Here is a 19,335-nt window from a genome sequence, read left to right as displayed (position 1 = left end):
TTAAAACTAGACAAATTATTTTTCGATGTAAGGCCACTGTTCCCTTTTAATATCACAAACAGATGAAGTAGACTACGTAGATTATTTATCTGAGGAACATGGGTTTTCTAAATAATGTGCTTTAAATGTCTACTCTCAGAACAGACAAATAAAGCACATTTTAAAATGCTGGTTTATGGTTTTACTACCTACCCATGAAGTTAATTTTTAAAAGGTTAAAAGAATATTCACAGAAGTGTTTCCTGTTTGAATTATGTTCAACTTTTTTTATTAATGTTGGTTACATTTGTAGCACAGTGCACCTATTCACAAATACTTAAAATGATAATATAAAGTGTAAACCTAAAAAATGATCATAAACTCATTCCATATCTGTGAAATGGAGCAGTTAAGTATAATTAAATTTACAATAATTGTAAGGGATAGAGAGAACACTGAAACGGAAGGGGAAAATACTATTCAAGATCTAAACAACACAGCTACTGCTGTACTGAAAAAATAATTTATTAAATGAATATAATAATAAGATGCATCATAAAAGTAAAAAAAGTAAATTCTAAATATAAACAGTGGTTTATCTAATTAATAGGTTTTTCTTCACCCATCCCAAACTTTACATACAATCTTCTGAAAAGCCAGATTCAGAAGTGTATGGTTCACTTTAAAACAGACATGTATGTAGCATTACAGCATCTGGGATTTAGCAAAGATCATCTTATCATTAGACTAAAAATGATATTAATTTAAATGATTGTTCTTTTTAAACCTTTTAAGCCTAGAATATTTTGAAATGAACAAAGAGAATAGTTTATTATATTCTTCCTGTCTCTCTTCCAGTAGACAGGTATACTTTGTGGAAAATATTCTGAGACAGAACATAGCTGTACATTTTGACAAAAGCTTTTAAAATTTTTGGTACTTTGTAAGAAACAGTGTCCTTTTTAGATCAAAAGTTAACAACAGCCACTTGATCTCTTAATCTATGTAAGCAGGATTTTAAATAACTACATTTTAGTATGTACATCAAGATACTGATAAACTTTTAGATAGTGAAGAAAACAAAACTGGAGATGGTTATTCTATTTCCCCAGTAAGTTTCCCTCAGCTTTTAGAAAGCACATGCAATTCAATATACTGAGCTGTATTTCAAAATGCTAGCACGATCACAACACTTATTAACAGCAATATGCAAAGCACTGGAAATAGAAAATAAATGAGTAACTTCATATTGTAAAAATGAAACAAGGCACTTTCAACAACTATAAGTCAATCTGAAAGAAACACTTTTTCATAAAGCTGACTCACAGACCCTAGCAGACTGGTGTAAAAAGTCAAATAGTGAAGGCACTACATAATTCTTTTTCCTAACTCCACTTACTAAAGAAATTCACCAATTAAACTTGGCACAAAGGAGTTTAATTATCATAAAGTGCATCACTTGGCTAAAGGAAAATCAGCCTTAATATATTATAGCAACATATTCACATATACAGAAATAAAAATGCAATCCCAGGAGTCAATATAGTTAAGGAACTTTATAGTATATATGGCTTTTTATTTTGTATTTTTTTTTTGTAACTCCCTACTTGCTTAGAATCTTTATTTTCAAAAGATTATACCTTGATTAGCAAAAAGAGGTAGTATTCTGAAAGAGGAAAACTCACTGATTCTATAGGTAGAGATTTAAGATAAAGATTATGTGGAAAATAAACAAGTATAACATATTATAATAAATTAGGATACTTATCATAGTATTCTGATAATGTATCAGCTTTTAAAATCAAGGCTATTTTATCAGTTTAGCTATGTTATTTTATATTATTATAGCTCTTTCAAATAGTTTTCCTTTGGTATTAGAAAGTTTTCTTCTTTTAAATAGCAAACAGGCAATTTTTATTTACAGATGGTAAATGTATCGATATTTAAAACTTAATTCATCTTTACCACTGATTTAAACGACTAATGAAAATGTATCATGTCATAGATACAAAGAAGTATATATCAACCAGATAGTAACATGCATTTAATGTCCATTTAACTGATAAAATTGGCATTTTAAACACAAACTCAAACACACACACATACACGCAAGAGTATGCACACACACATTACTTTGGAGCAATATATTGGCAAAATACCAAAATAATTTATGCACATTATTTAAGAATTGAGTCTTGATAACAGAACTCAAACTAAATTTTTTTTAGTGTATTAAATACAAAGGTTGGATAAAAGACAATTTAAAGCAGCAGTGAATACATTTCTTATCCCAATAACTTAAAAAACTTTTATGTAAACTTTATACATGTGCAATCTTTCTGTTTTCTGTAAATGCTTCACTCTTTTTTTTCTTTTTAAATATTTGCCACTCTATTCTAAATTTGCTGAAACATATACATGAAAGGAACTGCTTGTCATGTATTAGTCTTCTTCAGCATTGTATGCCACTTCTGCAACTTCTATGTCTGATACAGAATTTTCAGGTTCACTAAAACTTAAGCATGGCTTATCATCAGTTCTGCAAGAAAAGAGAAACATGTCAACAAAGAGATTAGAAACATGCAATTTCACTTCACTATTACCTTTAAATTTTTTTTTTATCTAATGGAAAGATTATTTAAATACTAATGTGAAAATATTTAATGGAAAAGAATACTTAAATAATTGATCAGAAATTACACACACACACACACACATATACATATATATATTTAACGATTTTATTTATTTATTTGACAGAGAGAGGGGGAGAGAAACCACAAGCAGGGGTAGTTGGAGGGGGAGAAAAGAAGCAGGCTCCCCACTAAGCAGGGAGCCCAACGTGGGGCTTGATTCCAGGACTCTGGGATCATGACCTGAGCCAAGAGCAGCTGCTTAACAGACTGAGCCATCCAGAAATTTTATATTTTTAAGTTGTTATTACCAGACATCATCTATGGAGATATATTTTTGAGTCTTTCAGCTCTCCCAACTACCATTTATCACTAAAAATCCAATTTATAATGACCTTTACCAACACAAATTTGTTCTCATAATTACAGCTTAGCTGCTGCCACTAAAGTATTTACAATGACTTTGGATTTATAAGTAATAAATATTCTATGTGCTTTCAAATATACTATCTTCATCATTCCTGTTAGGTAGGCAGGCTTGTTGTTATTATAGTATCCCACTTTTTGAATGGAAAAAGACTGAGAGAGATTAATTTGTTAAACTTAATAAAATTAATGAATTAAATGAATAGGTAATTTAGACATATCTTCAAAGTAAGGAATAATTTACAGCCTAGATGCCAAATATTCATTTTTAGGGACAGCCTAGAATATCAAATAGTCTTTATTTGCTCAGCAGATTCATGATATAATAACACTGAGTTCATAAAAAAAAAACTTGATAGAGTATTACTATTTCCCTCTAATTAATCAGATAATTAGGCCATAATTAGCCAAATATTATTTACCTAGATTCCTCATGCAAAACATCTTGATCAACCTCAAGTGAGGAGGGCTCCACCTTTGGGATGTGTCCACCTTCTGTTTCTGATGCGTGCAATGACTCTTCAGGTTCTAAAGACAATGTTCTGAAAGTAAATTAGAGCAACAAGTTATTTCCTACAAAAAAAGTATGTATTAGTTTATTTTTGTAAATACACATAACTTTATTAGTCTTTAGCTATTCTTAATATAGCTAATAGATTGCTGACTCTGGGAGTCAACAGAGAAACTAGTATTTATAATTAACGTAAAATGGTTTTAATGTCAATTAAATATGCTGACAAGAACACAAACTACAACTTTCATATGTGAAAAATTGGTAGAAATGCCTAGAAATAAAGATACCATTTAAACAGGTTAAAATGAATAATGTTTATCTTCAACAGCTAGAGACTTGTATTTCTGATGTTTCCCATCCTTCAAATGTTCAACCTCCTAAATAATTTATCAAAAGGCAATTTTCCCAATCTATAAGAAATTACGCCAAGAGTTTAAGACTTCTAGAATCAGAAATTTCCTAAATCATACTAAAATACAAAGGGCATTTAGCCCAGAGTATTAAGAGTTTAAGGAGTAAGGCTAAAAATGTAAATATCACAATACACCTGATTCTGCTCTCTAGAGTTTCTATATGAAGTTGCTTTTCATGCAGCAGTTTCTTCAGTGATTCCACCTCTTTTTGTTTTTCAAGTAGTTCTTTTTGAAAACGGTAGTTTGTCTCTTCTAAAGTTTCACAGAAAGCCTTAAAAACAAATGAAAAATTCAGAAAAAAATTACTTATGCAGTATTTTCCTCAAGAGCATTTATTTGAGGAGTTAAAGAACATAACCAAAATAATATGTATGCAGCCCCAACAATTTGTTCCCTTTCCTCATCGTTTTCGGTCTCTGCTATCTTGCTATCTGCCACCTACCAGCAGGACTTCTAACTACAGGTCCCCTTTCTTGAGAATTGTTAATCAGTAAGCCACATTGCTTGAAATGAGTATGTGATAACCCTATAGAGTAGAACTGGGGGAAAAAATGACCAAGTTTTAAGTTTCTGTTCTCCTTCATCTATTTTTGCCTAGTCCTAGATGAATATACTTTTTTGAAAAGCTGACTATTCATTCGTATTAGCTTAGCAGCAATACTATTGTAACAACCTCCTCCACAACACCAAAACAATGTTGGGTTCTTTTTTCAACATTGTTTTTCTTTTGCTTCTCCTTTTCCCAGATTCATTCAAAATTGACATGTTATCCTTCATACCCAGGATACTAAACACTGCTGAAATAAAGATTAAAACAAACAAAATCGTTCTACCATAAAAAATGATGTCATGAAAATATGTGGGTCACTTATTTTGGTGAGGCGTTCAGCATTACTGATCAATTCTTTTAATTATTCCTAGTTATCTCTCACTCCCTGTCCTGTCTTCTCTCTGACTGTTTCAGAACTTCACCCCTGGTAAATCCCCTACAATGCGTTACTATTGCTGATTCCAAACCCAGCAGATGATCTGGATTACTGTATCAGGGGGAAAAAAAACCCACTGACTCCCTGAATCCTGGCTACCTTCACATCCTGTTCTTTTCCTTAAGAACATGAGACTCTTTATCTTATCTACTTACTCTTCCACATACACTTTGTCTTAAATTTTCAACCTTTCCCCTTCCTGGACCCTAAACCTCCTTAATAAACTTGACTGAAGTTCATTAAGCAAGTCCTAAAAATTTCTCTATAAAGGAAAATCATCACCTCTCTCTTAATCATGACTAGCTATTAACTCACCTCCTTCCTTTCAAAATGAAACAATTTATCACAATAGGTTTTTATCACCCAAATTTAGCCCCCCATTTACTTCTAAAATCATTTAATTAGAGGAGTTTCATTCTCTTTTTCTCTACCAACTATGCCCAGGGAAAGGCAAACAATGACCTTCTAATTGTCAAATCCAAAGTGTTGTTTTAATGACTTCACTGCATGTCATTGTTGATTTAATTTTTTTTTAAAATTTAATGGAATCTCTTTCATTTGGCCTCCATGAAACTTTATGGTTTGCTTCTTAACTTGGACAGCTACTTCTTAGCTTTTTATCTGTTCTTTGCATGTGGGCATTCATCAGAGTTTTGCCTTTGGTTATGTATTCTCTTGTTCTATATGTCATTCCTGGGCAATTGCACTTACTGTTAAGACTTCAGCTCTCATCTCCACTATATGCTATCAACTTCTAATGGGTTTGTTGTTGTTATTAATCTCCACCCCTCAACATTTCCTGAGTGCATAGACATCATTCATATATCTGTTGGTCCTCTTCAACTAGATGTACCAATGGCAAGTCAAACAGCGTTCACAAGGGAGTATCTATTCTACCATCTCATCATTAAAGTCATCAAGCAGGCATCTTAGATCACTGAAGTCCCCTAATTTATATGGCTCAAAGATAACCCAGTCTATCTACCTTTCCCTTACCCTCATTCCCTACTGCCTCATCAACACTTCTTATGTTTTTGTCATTTTTTTTCTCATTTCTACAGTTTTCAGTTCTTAACCAAACTACACCACCAGTAAACTAATTGGCTCACCTATGTTTACTTTGGCAATATAAGCTGGCTTTCTTCCCTTTTTTTTTTTTTTTTAATTGTGTTATGTTAGTTGCCATACAGTGGACTTTCTTAAAAATACATTTGATCATGTTACCTATGATTCAATACTGCCTAAATAATAAGGCCAAATATATGTAGGCAAATGAAGTACCTTATGATGTGACATATCCCTTTTACCCCAACTTCATAGCTTGATGTATTTACCTTTCCTTTCCTCTGGTCTTCTACATAACCCATGTTCCACCCAACTGAATTATTTTCAGCTTCTCAAATATTTATCTTTATATAGATGGAAGTGTTTAATATATATCAGTCTGTGGCTTATTTTTTTTACCTAATGACATAAGATGAACGTTATAAACATACCCATATTTAAAGATCTGGGTATAGTCACATATGAGAAAAACTGAACAGTGTTCAACAATCATGCAAATAGAACATAGGAACACAGAAAAAAAAAATAAATGAACCACACATAACTTCCACAGATAATAGTATGGGTGACCAGACAAACTAAGGCTTCTGGCTATAAAATACCTAGCTAAAAATCCAACTTTTTAAAACAGCTATGTGGGCAAGAAACAGAGGTAAGTCTCCGGGAACAAAAACAAAGAGAAATGAAAACAAGTACCACCAGGATCTGCACTAACATAGCTTTGGGTAATGGGTGAAAAAGGAGTGAGGAGAGGTTGCTTTTGGTAACTTTGAACTTTAAACATCAAGATGGGATAAGAGATGAATCAGGGACGTTTTAAGGGCTAGTGACAAAAAATCGGATACTTAGGAATAAATAAAGTAAGGACTCTGAAGAGCAAAGTCATTAATAAAAGTCACTCATCAACACTGGAATACATCAAGGAAGATTGTCTCATCTTGGCCTATATGTGGGAGAGGTAAAGTCTTCCCTGAAGAATCCGTAACTATGGGCCAATGTCTCATGTGGATTTTGGTTTGAATTTACACTGTTCACAATCAGTCAGAAATACCCAAGCTTTGAAATTAGCATAAAAAATGGTCCAGGATCAATGATACTCAAGATATGCCTGCAGAATAAAACAAACTTCTATGGAAGGATATACCCTCAAGTTTGGCTGTTCAGTGTTCCTGGCGACAAGGTTCTAATCAAGGCAACTTTATAACCTAAATTAAAAAACACACTTGGGGGGCGCCTGGGTGGCTCAGTGGGTTAAGCCGCTGCCTTCGGCTCAGGTCATGATCTCAGGGTCCTGGGATCGAGTCCCGCATCGGGCTCTCTGCTCAGCAGGGAGCCTGCTTCCTCCTCTCTCTCTCTCTGCCTGCGTCTCTGCCTACTTGTGATCTCTCTCTGTCAAATAAAAAAAAAAAAAAAAAAAAAACAAACACACTTGGATATCATCCACTGAAAAGAGGATTAGAATTCCATAATAGCATATTATGAGATAAAGACCTAAGAGATGAACATGACTGGAAAATATTTTTTAAAAGCCACTGTTAAAAAAAAAATCAGGTATACCTGAGACAAAACAATAGAATGTCAAGACATGACAAGTATAGTCAATATTAAGATTTTTTTTTTTAAAGATTTTGTTTATTTGACAGAGAGAGATCACAAGGAGGTAGAGAAGCCGGCAGAGAGAAAGGAGGAAGCAGGCACCCTGCCGAGTAGAGACCCTGATGTGGGACTCGATACCAGGACTCTTGAGATCATGACCTGAGCCAAAGGCAGAGGCCATACCCACTGTGCCACCCAGGCATCCCAATATTATTAAGATCTTAATGGAACAGTAGAATAATCCTATCTGAAGACAATAAACTGGAAGCTAGAACTAAGAAAGTCACAAAATTTATTCATTGAAGAATGAGGCACAGGGAGATGGAGACATAACATGAAAGGTTAAGACAGATGGAAAAGGAAAATAACACACATATTTATAAATTGGTCTAAAATAGAGAACAGAGAGAATGAGGAGAAGCAATATTCAGTGAGAAAACAGCAAAAAATTTTCAGAACTGATTGAATAGTAGCATTTTCAGACTTGGGAAGAATAATGCATCCCAAGGAAGAAAAAAATAAACACCACCCACACATAACATGGTAAAACTGCAAATGTTAAAATCAAAGAGAAAGTCTCTAAAACACTAGGGAGAAAAAAGAGTTTACTAGAAAGGGACAACAATGAACTGAAAATAGATATTTCACAGCAGTGGTCTACAGCAAAGGCAGGGGAAAAGACCTCAAAGAACTGAGAAGGATTATCAAGGTGAAATTCTAGGCCCAGTTAAATCATACTTCAAGAATGAAAGTTAAGATTTAAAAAATTTCAGACATTAAAGACCTAAATATTACCAATACACATTCAGTGAAAGAGCTATTAAATGGTGTATTTTAAGAGCAATTAACTGAGCCCTAGTTGAAAAAGTGAGACAAAAGAACTTAGAATGATGAGGAAAGGAAGTGCCAGTATGCAGGTAAAAGGAAGCACTGGCTCACTTTCGGGAGGCTGTAAACAACTTGGTTCTAAATTATTTGATGAAAACAATATATGGCCATTAAATAAAAATGAATATAGAGCTTAGAAGCCAGGAATAGAAGGAAAAAGGGAGGAAAGAAAACTCATTAACTAAAAGAAAGGAAAGGAGAAAAAGGTAAATAAAAGGCACAAAATAAAATGGCAGAAATACATACATACATATTGGTAATTACTGGACACATCACAATAAACTTGCCATTTAAAAAACAGATTGTTCTGTTTGTATCAAAAACCAAAAATACCTCTATGATGCTGACAAGAAACACACTTTCTTTTTTTTTTTCTTTTTAAGATTATTTATTTATTTGAGAAAGAGAGAGAGAGCGAGGGAGGGAGAGTACAGAGGGAGAAGCAGACTCCCCACTGAGTAGAGAGTCTTAACATGGGACTCAATCCCAGGACCCAGATATCATGACCTGAGCCGAAGGCAGATTCTTAACCGACTGAACGACCCAGGTGCCCCAAGAAACACATTTTAGATATACAGATAGAAAAATACTTAACAGGCAATAGGCAAATCTGCTCTTTCTTCCCTACAAAAAGTGTAGCTTTATTAATCTCAGAGCAATACGTTTTAAGTGGCAAACATTAGGCACAAAAAGAGTACCTAATAATAAAAGGAATGATTCATTAGGGATATTTCAACTACAGAATTCCAAAATTTTTTTTTAACAACCAACCATTATGAGTGAATTCAATATACTACTTTTGGTAATTAAAGATACGTTAAGAGATTTTTAAAAATCAGAGAAAATGCCTTACATCAATGTATTTTAAAATCTGTACGATTTGCCCAATTTTCTTAAAATACACCAAAATTGAGCCCTAAAAAAACCATACAATCTGAATAAGCGGTATTCATTAAAGAAATGTAATTAGTTGTTAAAAATCTACCCATACAACTACTAAACAAACTAAAGAAAATATCAGACTCAGGTTGTCCTACAGGTGAAACACAGAATCATTTCCTTTAAAGTTAGAAACAGAGGAAAAGGATGTTTGTCATAACTGCTTCTACTTACTCTAAAGATCCCAGGTAGCACAAAAAATTATGAAAATAGAATGAAAAGTATTAAGGATTAAAACAGAAAAATTGTAACTGTAGTATTTCAGGGGATATGATTATCTATACAGAAGATTTAAAAGGATCTACAAACTAATGAGAGATTTCACCAAAGTATAACATATAAAATATATAGAAAACAATAATACAACAGTAATAAATTAGAATATAGTAGGGGTGCCTGGGTGGCTCAGTTGTTGATGGTCTGCCTTTGGCTCAGGTCATGATCCTGCAGTCCTGGGATGGAGATCCCCACTGGGCTTCCTGCTCAGTGGGGATGCTGTTTCTCTCTCTTCCTGCTGCTCCCCTTCTTGGGTACTCTCTCTCTGTCAAATAAGTAAAATCTTTAAAAAATAATAAAAATACCAATTTTGATAAAAAAAAACCCAAATAATAAATCTACAGCTTTCCCTAAAAGTTTTAGGAAAAAATTTAACCTTTTTTTTTTTTTAAAGATTTTATTTATTTGACAGATCACAAGTAGGCAGAGAGGCAGGCAGAGAGAGGGGAGGAAGCAGGCTCACTGCTGAGCAGAGAGCCCGATGCGGGACTTGATCCCAGGACCCTGAGATCACGACCCGAGCTGAAGGCAAAGGCTCTAACCCACTGAGCCACCCAGGTGCCCCAAGGAAAAAATTTAACCTTTACTGAAGACTTTTAAACAAGACTTAAAGCAATGATCTTATTGATAGGAAGACTGAATTCTATAATGACTCTGCTCTTCAAAATTAATCAATAAGTGTACAATAATTCCAAACAAAATGCCCCAAGGATCTTTTATGAAACTCACAAGTTGGTTCTAAAATTCATATGGAAAAACAAAGGTCAATTTTGAAGAAGTAGTAGGAAGGGAAATCTTGTCTTGCCAGTTACAGAAACTATAAAGCCACAGTAATTAGTTATCACAATATGGACTCAATAAAGAAACAGAATAATTATTATAACATAAAAGCAAATAGAAATGCTAGAGTTGAAAAGCACGATAGCTGAAGTGAAAAATTAACAAGAGGAGTTCAATGGCAGATTTCAAATGACAGAAAAACGAGTCAGTGAGCTTGATCAACAGAAATTATTCAGCCTGAAGAGCAGAGGAAAAATGATTGGAAATAAAATGAACAACACTTCAGAAACACGAAGTACCATGAAGTATACAAATATATGGCTAATGGGAATCCCAGAAGAAGGCTAAAAGGAAATGACTGAAAAATTATTTGAAGAAATAATGGACAACCACTTCCTAAGTCTGATGTAGAACACTAATCTACTAAATCCAAGAAGCTCAATGAAGCCAAATTTTGATAAACACCTTGATATATCATAATCAAACTGCTGAAAGTCAAAGAAAAAAATCTTGAAAGTAGCAAGGGCAGAATGGCTCATCATGTCCATGAGAACAATATAATTAAAGGCTGATTTTTCCTCAGAAACAATGGAAGCCAGGAAACAAAGGAATGATACAAAGTAGTGAAAGAAAAAAAAAACATCAATAAAATTATCCTTCATAATGAACTTTCCTAAATAAACAAAGGCTGAGAATTTGCTGCCGTCAGACCTGCCTTACAAAAAGTACTAAGGGAAGGAATGCCTTGAAGCTGAAATAATGTGATACTAGATGATAATACCAATCCACAGCAAGGAATGAATTCTGTAATGACTTTGCTCTTCAAAATTAATCAATAAATGTACAATAATTCCAAACAAAATGCCAGAGGGCTGGAAATAGTAAGTATATGGACAAATATAAAAGTCTGTAACGTATTTTTCTCATTTCTTCTCTTAATTTCTTTATAAGAGAAAAGACTATATAAAGAAATAATTATTATACTGGGTTTATGACACACAGATTTAAAATATGTAATAAATAATAGGGGTGTCTGACTGGTTCAGTCAGTGGTGCATGTGACTCTTGATCTCAGGGTTGTAAGTTCGAGCCCCATGTTGGGCCTAGAGCTTACTTAAAAAAAAAAATGTAATTATAGTAATATCAAGGAGAGGGGACAAAAAGATGTACTGGAAATAAGTTTATGATTCCCTGGAATTAACTATTTCTCTGAAGTAGGCTGTTAAGATGTATACTGTAATACCTAGAACAACCGTTAAAAAATAAAAAAGTAAAAATTTTTATAGAGGAATCAAACTGCCATATAAAAGATGTGTATTTCACATAATAGTAGGCAGTAAAAGATGAAGAAGACCAAAAGAGATGAGACAGATAAAAAAATAAATTGCAGGGGCACCTGGGTGGCTCAGTGGGTTAAAGCCTCTGCCTTTGGCTCAGGTCATGATCTCAGGGTCCTGGGATCGAGCCCCGATCGGGCTCTCTGCTCAAGCAGGGAGCCTGCTTCCTCCTCTCTCTCTTTCTGCCTGCCTCTCTGCCTACTTGTGATCTCTGTCAAATAAAAAAAAAAAAAAAAAAAAAAAAAAAATTGCAAATGGCAGATGTAAAAGGTAAAGAGTTAGTTTAAACAAAAGACCAAAACCCAACTATATTTATATTGTTATATACAAGAGACAGACCTTAGATTGAAAGACACAAACTGAAAGCAAAAAAAAAAACAAAAAACAAAAAACCCAAAAACTATGTAAACAGTAACCATAAAAACCTGTAATAAACAAGACTGTATGGTACGGGCATAAGGACAGGTAACTGAGTTAATGGAAGAGAATTAAGAGTCCAGAAACAAATCCATTCCTTTATGTTTATTTGATTTTTGATAAAGGTACCAACGCAAAAAGTGTACTGGCATAATTAGGTATCTGTAGGAACTTAAAACCCTTATCTCATACGTTCTAAATATCAGGTCAGAATGGATTATAGACTAAATGTAAGAAACTATAAAACTTCTAGAAAAAGAATGGAGAAAACTTTTGTTAACCTGTATTAGGTAGAATTCTTTTTTTTTTAAGTAGGTTCCACACCCAACATGGAACTTGAACTCATGACCTGAGATCAAGACTTGGATGCTCTACTAATTCAGATAGCCAGGCACCTCTGGGTGAAGAGTTCTTAATGGTACAACATCATAAGCCATTAAAAAAAAGGTGAGTAAATAAACTTCATTAAAATTAAAGACATTAGTACTTCAAAAGACACCATTAAGAAGATGAAAAGACACACAGAGATCAGAAGAAAATATCTGCTAATCAGGTATCTGATAAAGGGACTTATATCCAAAATAAAGAAGTCTTACAACTCAATATAACAGCTAAACACACACAAAAAGGCAAAAGACATAAATAGCCAATTCATGAAACATAAATGGCTAAAAAACACATGAAAAAGTGATCAACATATTAAAAAAAAAGTGACCAACATAAAAAATTAGGGAAACGCAAATTAAAACTATAGCACAGTACCATTACATACCCACAAGAATGGCTATACTTCAAATCACATTTATGAGGACATGGATAAAGTGAAATTCTGTTTTTTGTAAACTTATTTGTACCCCACCTTATTTTTTTCCCACTTGTGGTGGGAATGTAAAATAGTATAGCTACTTCAGAAAACAGTCTGTAAGTTTAAAAAGTTAAAACATAATTTGCCATATAAGCAAATGTTCCATTTCTAGGGATCAATCCAAGAGAAATAAAGACAAAGGTCCACACAAATCCTCTATGAGATTGTTCATAGCAGCATTATTCAAATAGCACATAACTGGAAACTATTCAAATGTCCAACTGGTGACTGAATAAAAGAAGTGTGGTATATGCAAAGAACGAAAAACCATTCAGCAACAAAAAGTATTGCTTCTATATTTATAGAATATGAATGGTTGACCCTCAAAAACATGATGCTAAGTGAAAGAAAGTAGATATAAAGATTATCTAATGTATACTGTTATGCATACTGTATTTGTAAAATATTATGTACACTGAACACTGATCACAAACACACACACACACACACACGCACGCACAAAATATGACTCTATTTATAGAAAATAACCAGAAAAGACAAATTTGTAAAAACTGAAAGCAGATTAGTAGTTGTCTGGTGCTAGGAATGTTGGACTGATTGCAAAGTGGCTGGCAGGAATTTTTTTTCAACATGATGGGAACTTCTAAAACTGTTATGGTGATGGTAGCACAGTTTTGTAAATTTACTAAAAATTATTAATTTGTACTTTTACAATGGAACAGTAAATAGCTAATTTTATGGATGAAATTTTTACTTCAATAAGGCTGTTTCCAAAAAGCTATGGCATTTACTCTAATACAAAGAACAGATTCAGTTTAACTGAAAACATTACAAATCTACCAATTAAATCTGTTCCATTTAAATGCAATTGAACATTTGGGGGTGGGGGAAAACTTGCATAAAATCTTACCTATTATTACCAAATCTGTTTTGTGAATCTAGCCAACTGCATCAAGAAATAGGCCACTCTAACACGTCAATTAGCGTAATTTGAGGAGCATCAAGCTTGAGTTGAATTGATAACAAGACAATAACATTTACTTCTGAAGGTAAGTTTTAATTGAATTTAATTGTAGGCTCTTTACTTTGATATTTAGATGGGAGAAAACTCAGCACAGAAAAAGCATTTTTAAATGTAGTAAAATAAATTTCCAGATGATTTTTTTTTTCCCAACAGTAAAAGGAGGAAAAAAACCAAGATTTAATTTTAGAGCTTCATTGATGGCATGGCATGTATGAACTTTTATTTTTTCACTAAACTAGGTTCATGTATTTCAATGAAAGACATCTTTGACTCAAACATTAAAAGTTTTCTGTGTAAAACGATCATGGTCTGAAATTATAATATTTTGCTGTTTGCTATTCCATTCAGGAAACAATGTAGTTATTGTACTGAATCATTTGTTCCCCTTTCCATGTGATACATAATACAGCACTTACCCTGCTTTCTTCTAGGCTATCAAATGGACCTGGTGGATCATCCAGACAAAGAAATTCTCTCACTGCAAGGCTTTTCAGAGGAAAAAAAATAAGGTGGGGTACAAATAAGTTTACAAAAAACAGAAAGCAAAAGTTACTTTGAAGCTATACAGTGTTTTAAGCAAGTTGGTTATGTGTTTTCACGCAACCAACCAAACACAAATATAAAATCTATAGAAGACGCAAAGATTTTAAGCCATTTTCTAAGATCCTATGAACACAGAGATTGTAAATCCATGCTACATAAAAACTGCAGGACAGGGGCACCTGGGTGGCTCAGTGGGTCCTCTGCCTTCAACTCAGGTCATGATCTCAGGATCCTGGGATAGAGGCCCTCCCCTTCCCGTAATCCGGTGCTCTGCTCAGTGGGGAGCCTGCTTCCTCCTCTCTCTCTGCCTGTCTCTCTACCTACTTGTGATCTCTGTCAAATAAATAAATAAAATCTTTAAAAAAGAAATAAAAAAACTCCCCCAAAACCTGCAGGACATAAAGTATAAGTCAGAATAATGGTATAGGAGACCAACCTAAATGATGAGTAGAAACAGGATTACTTCCAAAATTATTAATTTAAACTATTCTAAAAATGTCATTATCCTGTTATGCAGAAATACAATTTCTAATTTATACTTCATTTGTTTTATTGTCAGGAGATGCTTCTTCTTTTTTTTTTTTTTTTAAAGATTTTATTTGTTTATCAGAGAGATAGAGGGGGAGAGAGCGAGCACAGGCAGACAGAATGGCAGGCAGAGGCAGAGGGAGAAGCAGGCTCCCTGCTGAGCAAGGAGCCAGGATGTGGGACTCGATCCCAGGACACTGGGATCATGACCTGAGCCAAAGGCAGCTGCTTAACCAACTGAGCCACCCAGGTGTCCCGTCAGGAGATGCTTCTAAATAAAGTAACAGAAAAGTATTTTCTCTGAAACAAGTTAAAGGTATTTTGCAATCATGTTTATTACACAATTTACTTATTTTCCCTAAAAAGTTTAAGAGAAAAAAAATACTGAAAAACTCATTTCTGAACTACCACAAATTTTGAAATAATGAAATACAGTTGACCCTTTAACCACACAGGAGTTAGGGGTGCTGACCCCCTGTGCAGCTGAAAATCTGCATATAACTTTTAACTCTCCAAAAAGTTAGCTTCTAATAGCCTACTGTTGACTGAAAGCCTTCTCCATAACAAAACTGGTCAATTAATACATATATTGTATGTTCTATTATATACTTCATTTTTTACAATAAAGTAAGCTAATGTTTTTTAGCAAATCATAAGGAAAATACATTCATAATGCTATGCTGTATAAAATGCATGTATAGGAGGATCTTAGGCAGTTCAAACCTGTGCTGTTCAAGTGGCAACTATAACAGTGCACTGTCATCTTTCTCAATTATCAGAAATAGGTTAAAATAGAAGAAAATTTAACTTCCTTATTACAAAAATACTTTTCTAAAAGCAATTTTGGATTGAGAGGCAACTCTGTTTGCATGTTAAAACATGTATGGAGACTTAAAACTTTTAGGTATAAAAGGATAAAAATATGATTATCTTGAGGTTCTGTATAGATGTCAACCTATGCTGAAAAGGGAATGGTAACATTGGGGTTTTTATATTGGGTCAGACGGGTTTATGATGACAGGATGGTCATGAAGAGACAAATGGAATATACAGGGAAACCTTTCCAAAAGTAAAAATAATGTGAATTAATATAGAGAAACGGTGTTAAGAAATTAATCCAGAAGACTGCAAAGACAGAACAAAGAGAATTGAATCTGTGGACAATAAAATCTTGACAATACCGGTAATAAAGGACACAGATTCAAGGAAACAGAAAAAACCAGAGTATTCATAGTCATGAAATAAGAGATGGAAAGGATCTTAAATGTGATCTAGTTGATTTTTAAAAAATGTGATCCATAGTGTGCTTTTTATCCTTTTCATGTGTTCAGCAAGAATTATTCCTAAACACCTCCAGGAATAGGGAGTGTTCCACCTCTTAGAATAAACCATCATATGTTTGAAAAATACTGAAAATTATACAGAATTATTTCTTTTACTGAGCTGAAATTTTTTGTCATGCAGCTTCTACTCAAGAATCTTAATTCTGCTTTTGAGCCGTTCAGGGCAAATCTAAGTCCTCTTTCACATGATAACCCTAAAAGCACATTTTAAGTGTTGTATTTCCTCTAAACTTATATTCCGCCCAAAGCAATACTAATACACTAATATTCTCTTTTCTTTCATCCTGTAACAAAATTTATTGCATACTTAAAGCCTACATGGGTCTGCACTCATGGAGCCAACATGTTCCCCCAGTTTTACTGAGGTGAAACTGACAGTTAAAAATTGTACGTGTATTTAAGGTGTACAACTTGATTCAAGTATACATTTTGAAATGTGAACTACAATCAAGCTAATTAACATATCTATCACCCCACATAGTTACCATTTCTATTATTTTTAAAGTACATTTCACAAAGGGCTTTCATATATCCTATTTCATTTAATTTTCACAATAATCATGTGAGGTGAAGACAGGCATTACATTTCCCATTTTACAAATGATACCAAAGTTCAGAGAGTTAAAATGACCCGTACAACATTACAAGTGCAAGTGGTAGAACAAGACCTTGAATATGTCTTCTGAGTCAGAATATGTACCTTTTTCTACCTTTAAATTCTTTTCTGCTATATTTTGGTTCATTTGGATCCTCTCCTCTTGTTGGTCACTTCCCTCAGAAAACATTCAACTTGTCTATCTCCTTTAACCAAGGCCTCTAGAATACTGCAGTTGGTCTAAGAGCACAGAGAAGAACAGGACAACCACACATTTTTTTGGTTTAGCTATATATTTCTATCCACCCATTGTTAGAGAACAAACTATTAGGCAAAAAATGAGCCAGAGGAAATAAACTGATTTTGGGACTGAGAGGTCAGAAGTATGGATGAAACCATGAGAACAGCCTTTAAGATTGATATGGAAAGTGCACAGAAGGGTCTTTTTTTCTTTTTAATACTTCAAGAGTATGATAACCCAATGTGAGACACTGTTTTCTTGTAGGTTTATACCCAGACTTCCTCATTCTTTAGTAACATTTTTATGTTTGCAAATTACCCTAGTTATTGAAATGTTGCTGCTAGGAAAGAAAAAGTAGTTAAGTAGATATGTATCACTTTTTATATCTTTGACTTATAGTAGAAATTTAACCCAAGATCAATAGTGATATTGACAATGTACCCAGCTGTAGGAATCTTTTTTGGAGGGGCTTTTCTATTTCATTCGCCTTCCCTAAACATCTTTATGATCTATATTACTGCCTCATGACCTATTTATTTTATATTATACTTCAGTAAAAAAAGAAAAATCTTTATGATCTACATAGCTCACTAGTATGCTACTCAAACAAAATCCAATGGATTTTTTTCCAATATAGTTCAAGGTCATATTCCATGCCCTACCTTCTTTAAATTGTAACATAAGAATGAAATTTGAAACTGGCTATACAACTCTGATTTATTACTTTCTCAGGGATTCACTACATTTTCTGTTTCAACAGGACTCAGGTGGCAGAGGAAGAGAGTCAGTATGCTCATACTATTCCCATAGGAGAGGGCCACAAAAGAATCTCTGGGAGACGGTTGCATTTGAGAAAACAATTTCTTTCACAGACATTCTGATACCTTTTTTTCCCCTTCTAGAAAAGGAAAGCTTTACCCATGCTTGAGAACCACTGACTAGAGAACTTTATTTAGATTTGATAAATATTTGACTGCCTCTGTGTGCCATGGTTCTGCTCAGTGATTTCCTCCATATTACCAATGTATAATTTATAAACAAATCAAGTGAATTCAAATAAAATATAAATACCACTCTATTATTATTAAATGGTCTATAAATTAAATAGAAATCACTTTTCTCCCAGAGAATTGAAATTTTTCTTAAAAAAATTTTTTTTTTATTATTTTCAGTTAGCCACTGTATATCATTTGTTTTTGATGCGGTGTTCAATGATTCATTAGTTACATATAACACCCAGTGCACATCACAACAGGAGCCCTCCTTAATACCCACCAACCTGTTAACTCCCAGAAGTCATTTTTTTAAAAAATTTTATTTATTTATTTGACAGAGAGACAGTGAGGGAGGGAACACAAGCGAGGGGAGTATGAGAGGGAGAAGCAGGCTTCCCGGAGTAGGGAGCCCAATGTGGGGCTTGACCCCAGGACCCTGGGATCACGCCCTGAGCTAAAGGCAGCTGCTAAACTGACTGAGTCACCCAGGCACCTCCTTAGAAGTCAGTTTTTAAGAAAAAGTCTCACTCTTTTCCTCCTTGTTCACCAATAGGTTCAATATAGCCCCCAATCTCTCCTCCATATTCAATCTTTAATACTTTTGGTTCCATTTGGCTATGATAATAAAGCTAAGAGAAACAGGATAAAAAGAGAAACCTATCTAAGAGAAAAATCCAACAATCTGGAATTAAAAGGTAAAGAAATACTTTGTATCTTTCTATGCCCTTTATAACTTAGAATAGTTTTTAAGTGTGTTTGGGAAAATTCTATTTTAAAATTGAGATCAGTTGTTGACTTAGCTTGCCTGAAGATAAGGAGACCACAGATGGTATCCCTCAGCATTTTTTATTATCAGAGCAAATTTGCCCTATAACTTTCTCTTCCTCTGATTCTCTAAAAAAGTTTTCTGTCAGAGTTCTACTATTTTCAAACTTAGAAAATGATTTCATCTGGTGCACTTTCATCTTCAATTTACTATTATAGTTTACTC

At 33.7% G+C, this 19,335-nt stretch overlaps 1 protein-coding gene across 2 annotated transcripts in view; it reads right to left on the bottom strand.

Moving 5' to 3' along the window:
- Window positions 1-238: 238 nt before the first annotated feature.
- SNX16 (sorting nexin 16) overlaps window positions 239-19,335 on the bottom strand; it is a 42,335-nt gene continuing 23,238 nt past the window's right edge. For both annotated transcript variants that reach the window (XM_082719443.1, XM_082719444.1), the window contains 4 exons: window positions 14,516-14,585; window positions 4,100-4,236; window positions 3,461-3,580; window positions 239-2,518 (listed from right to left, as the gene is read on the bottom strand). In XM_082719443.1, coding sequence (XP_082575569.1) covers window positions 2,422-2,518; window positions 3,461-3,580; window positions 4,100-4,236; window positions 14,516-14,585 — 424 coding nt within the window. In that variant the 3' untranslated portion in view covers window positions 239-2,421. The remainder of the gene's footprint in view (window positions 2,519-3,460; window positions 3,581-4,099; window positions 4,237-14,515; window positions 14,586-19,335) is intronic.

This window comes from Mustela nivalis, assembly GCF_964662115.1.
Source record: "Mustela nivalis genome assembly, chromosome: 2".
Lineage (NCBI taxonomy): Eukaryota > Metazoa > Chordata > Mammalia > Carnivora > Mustelidae > Mustela > Mustela nivalis.
The sequence above is the reverse complement of the archived record's forward strand: the minus strand, read 5'-3'. Positions and strand labels throughout refer to the sequence as shown.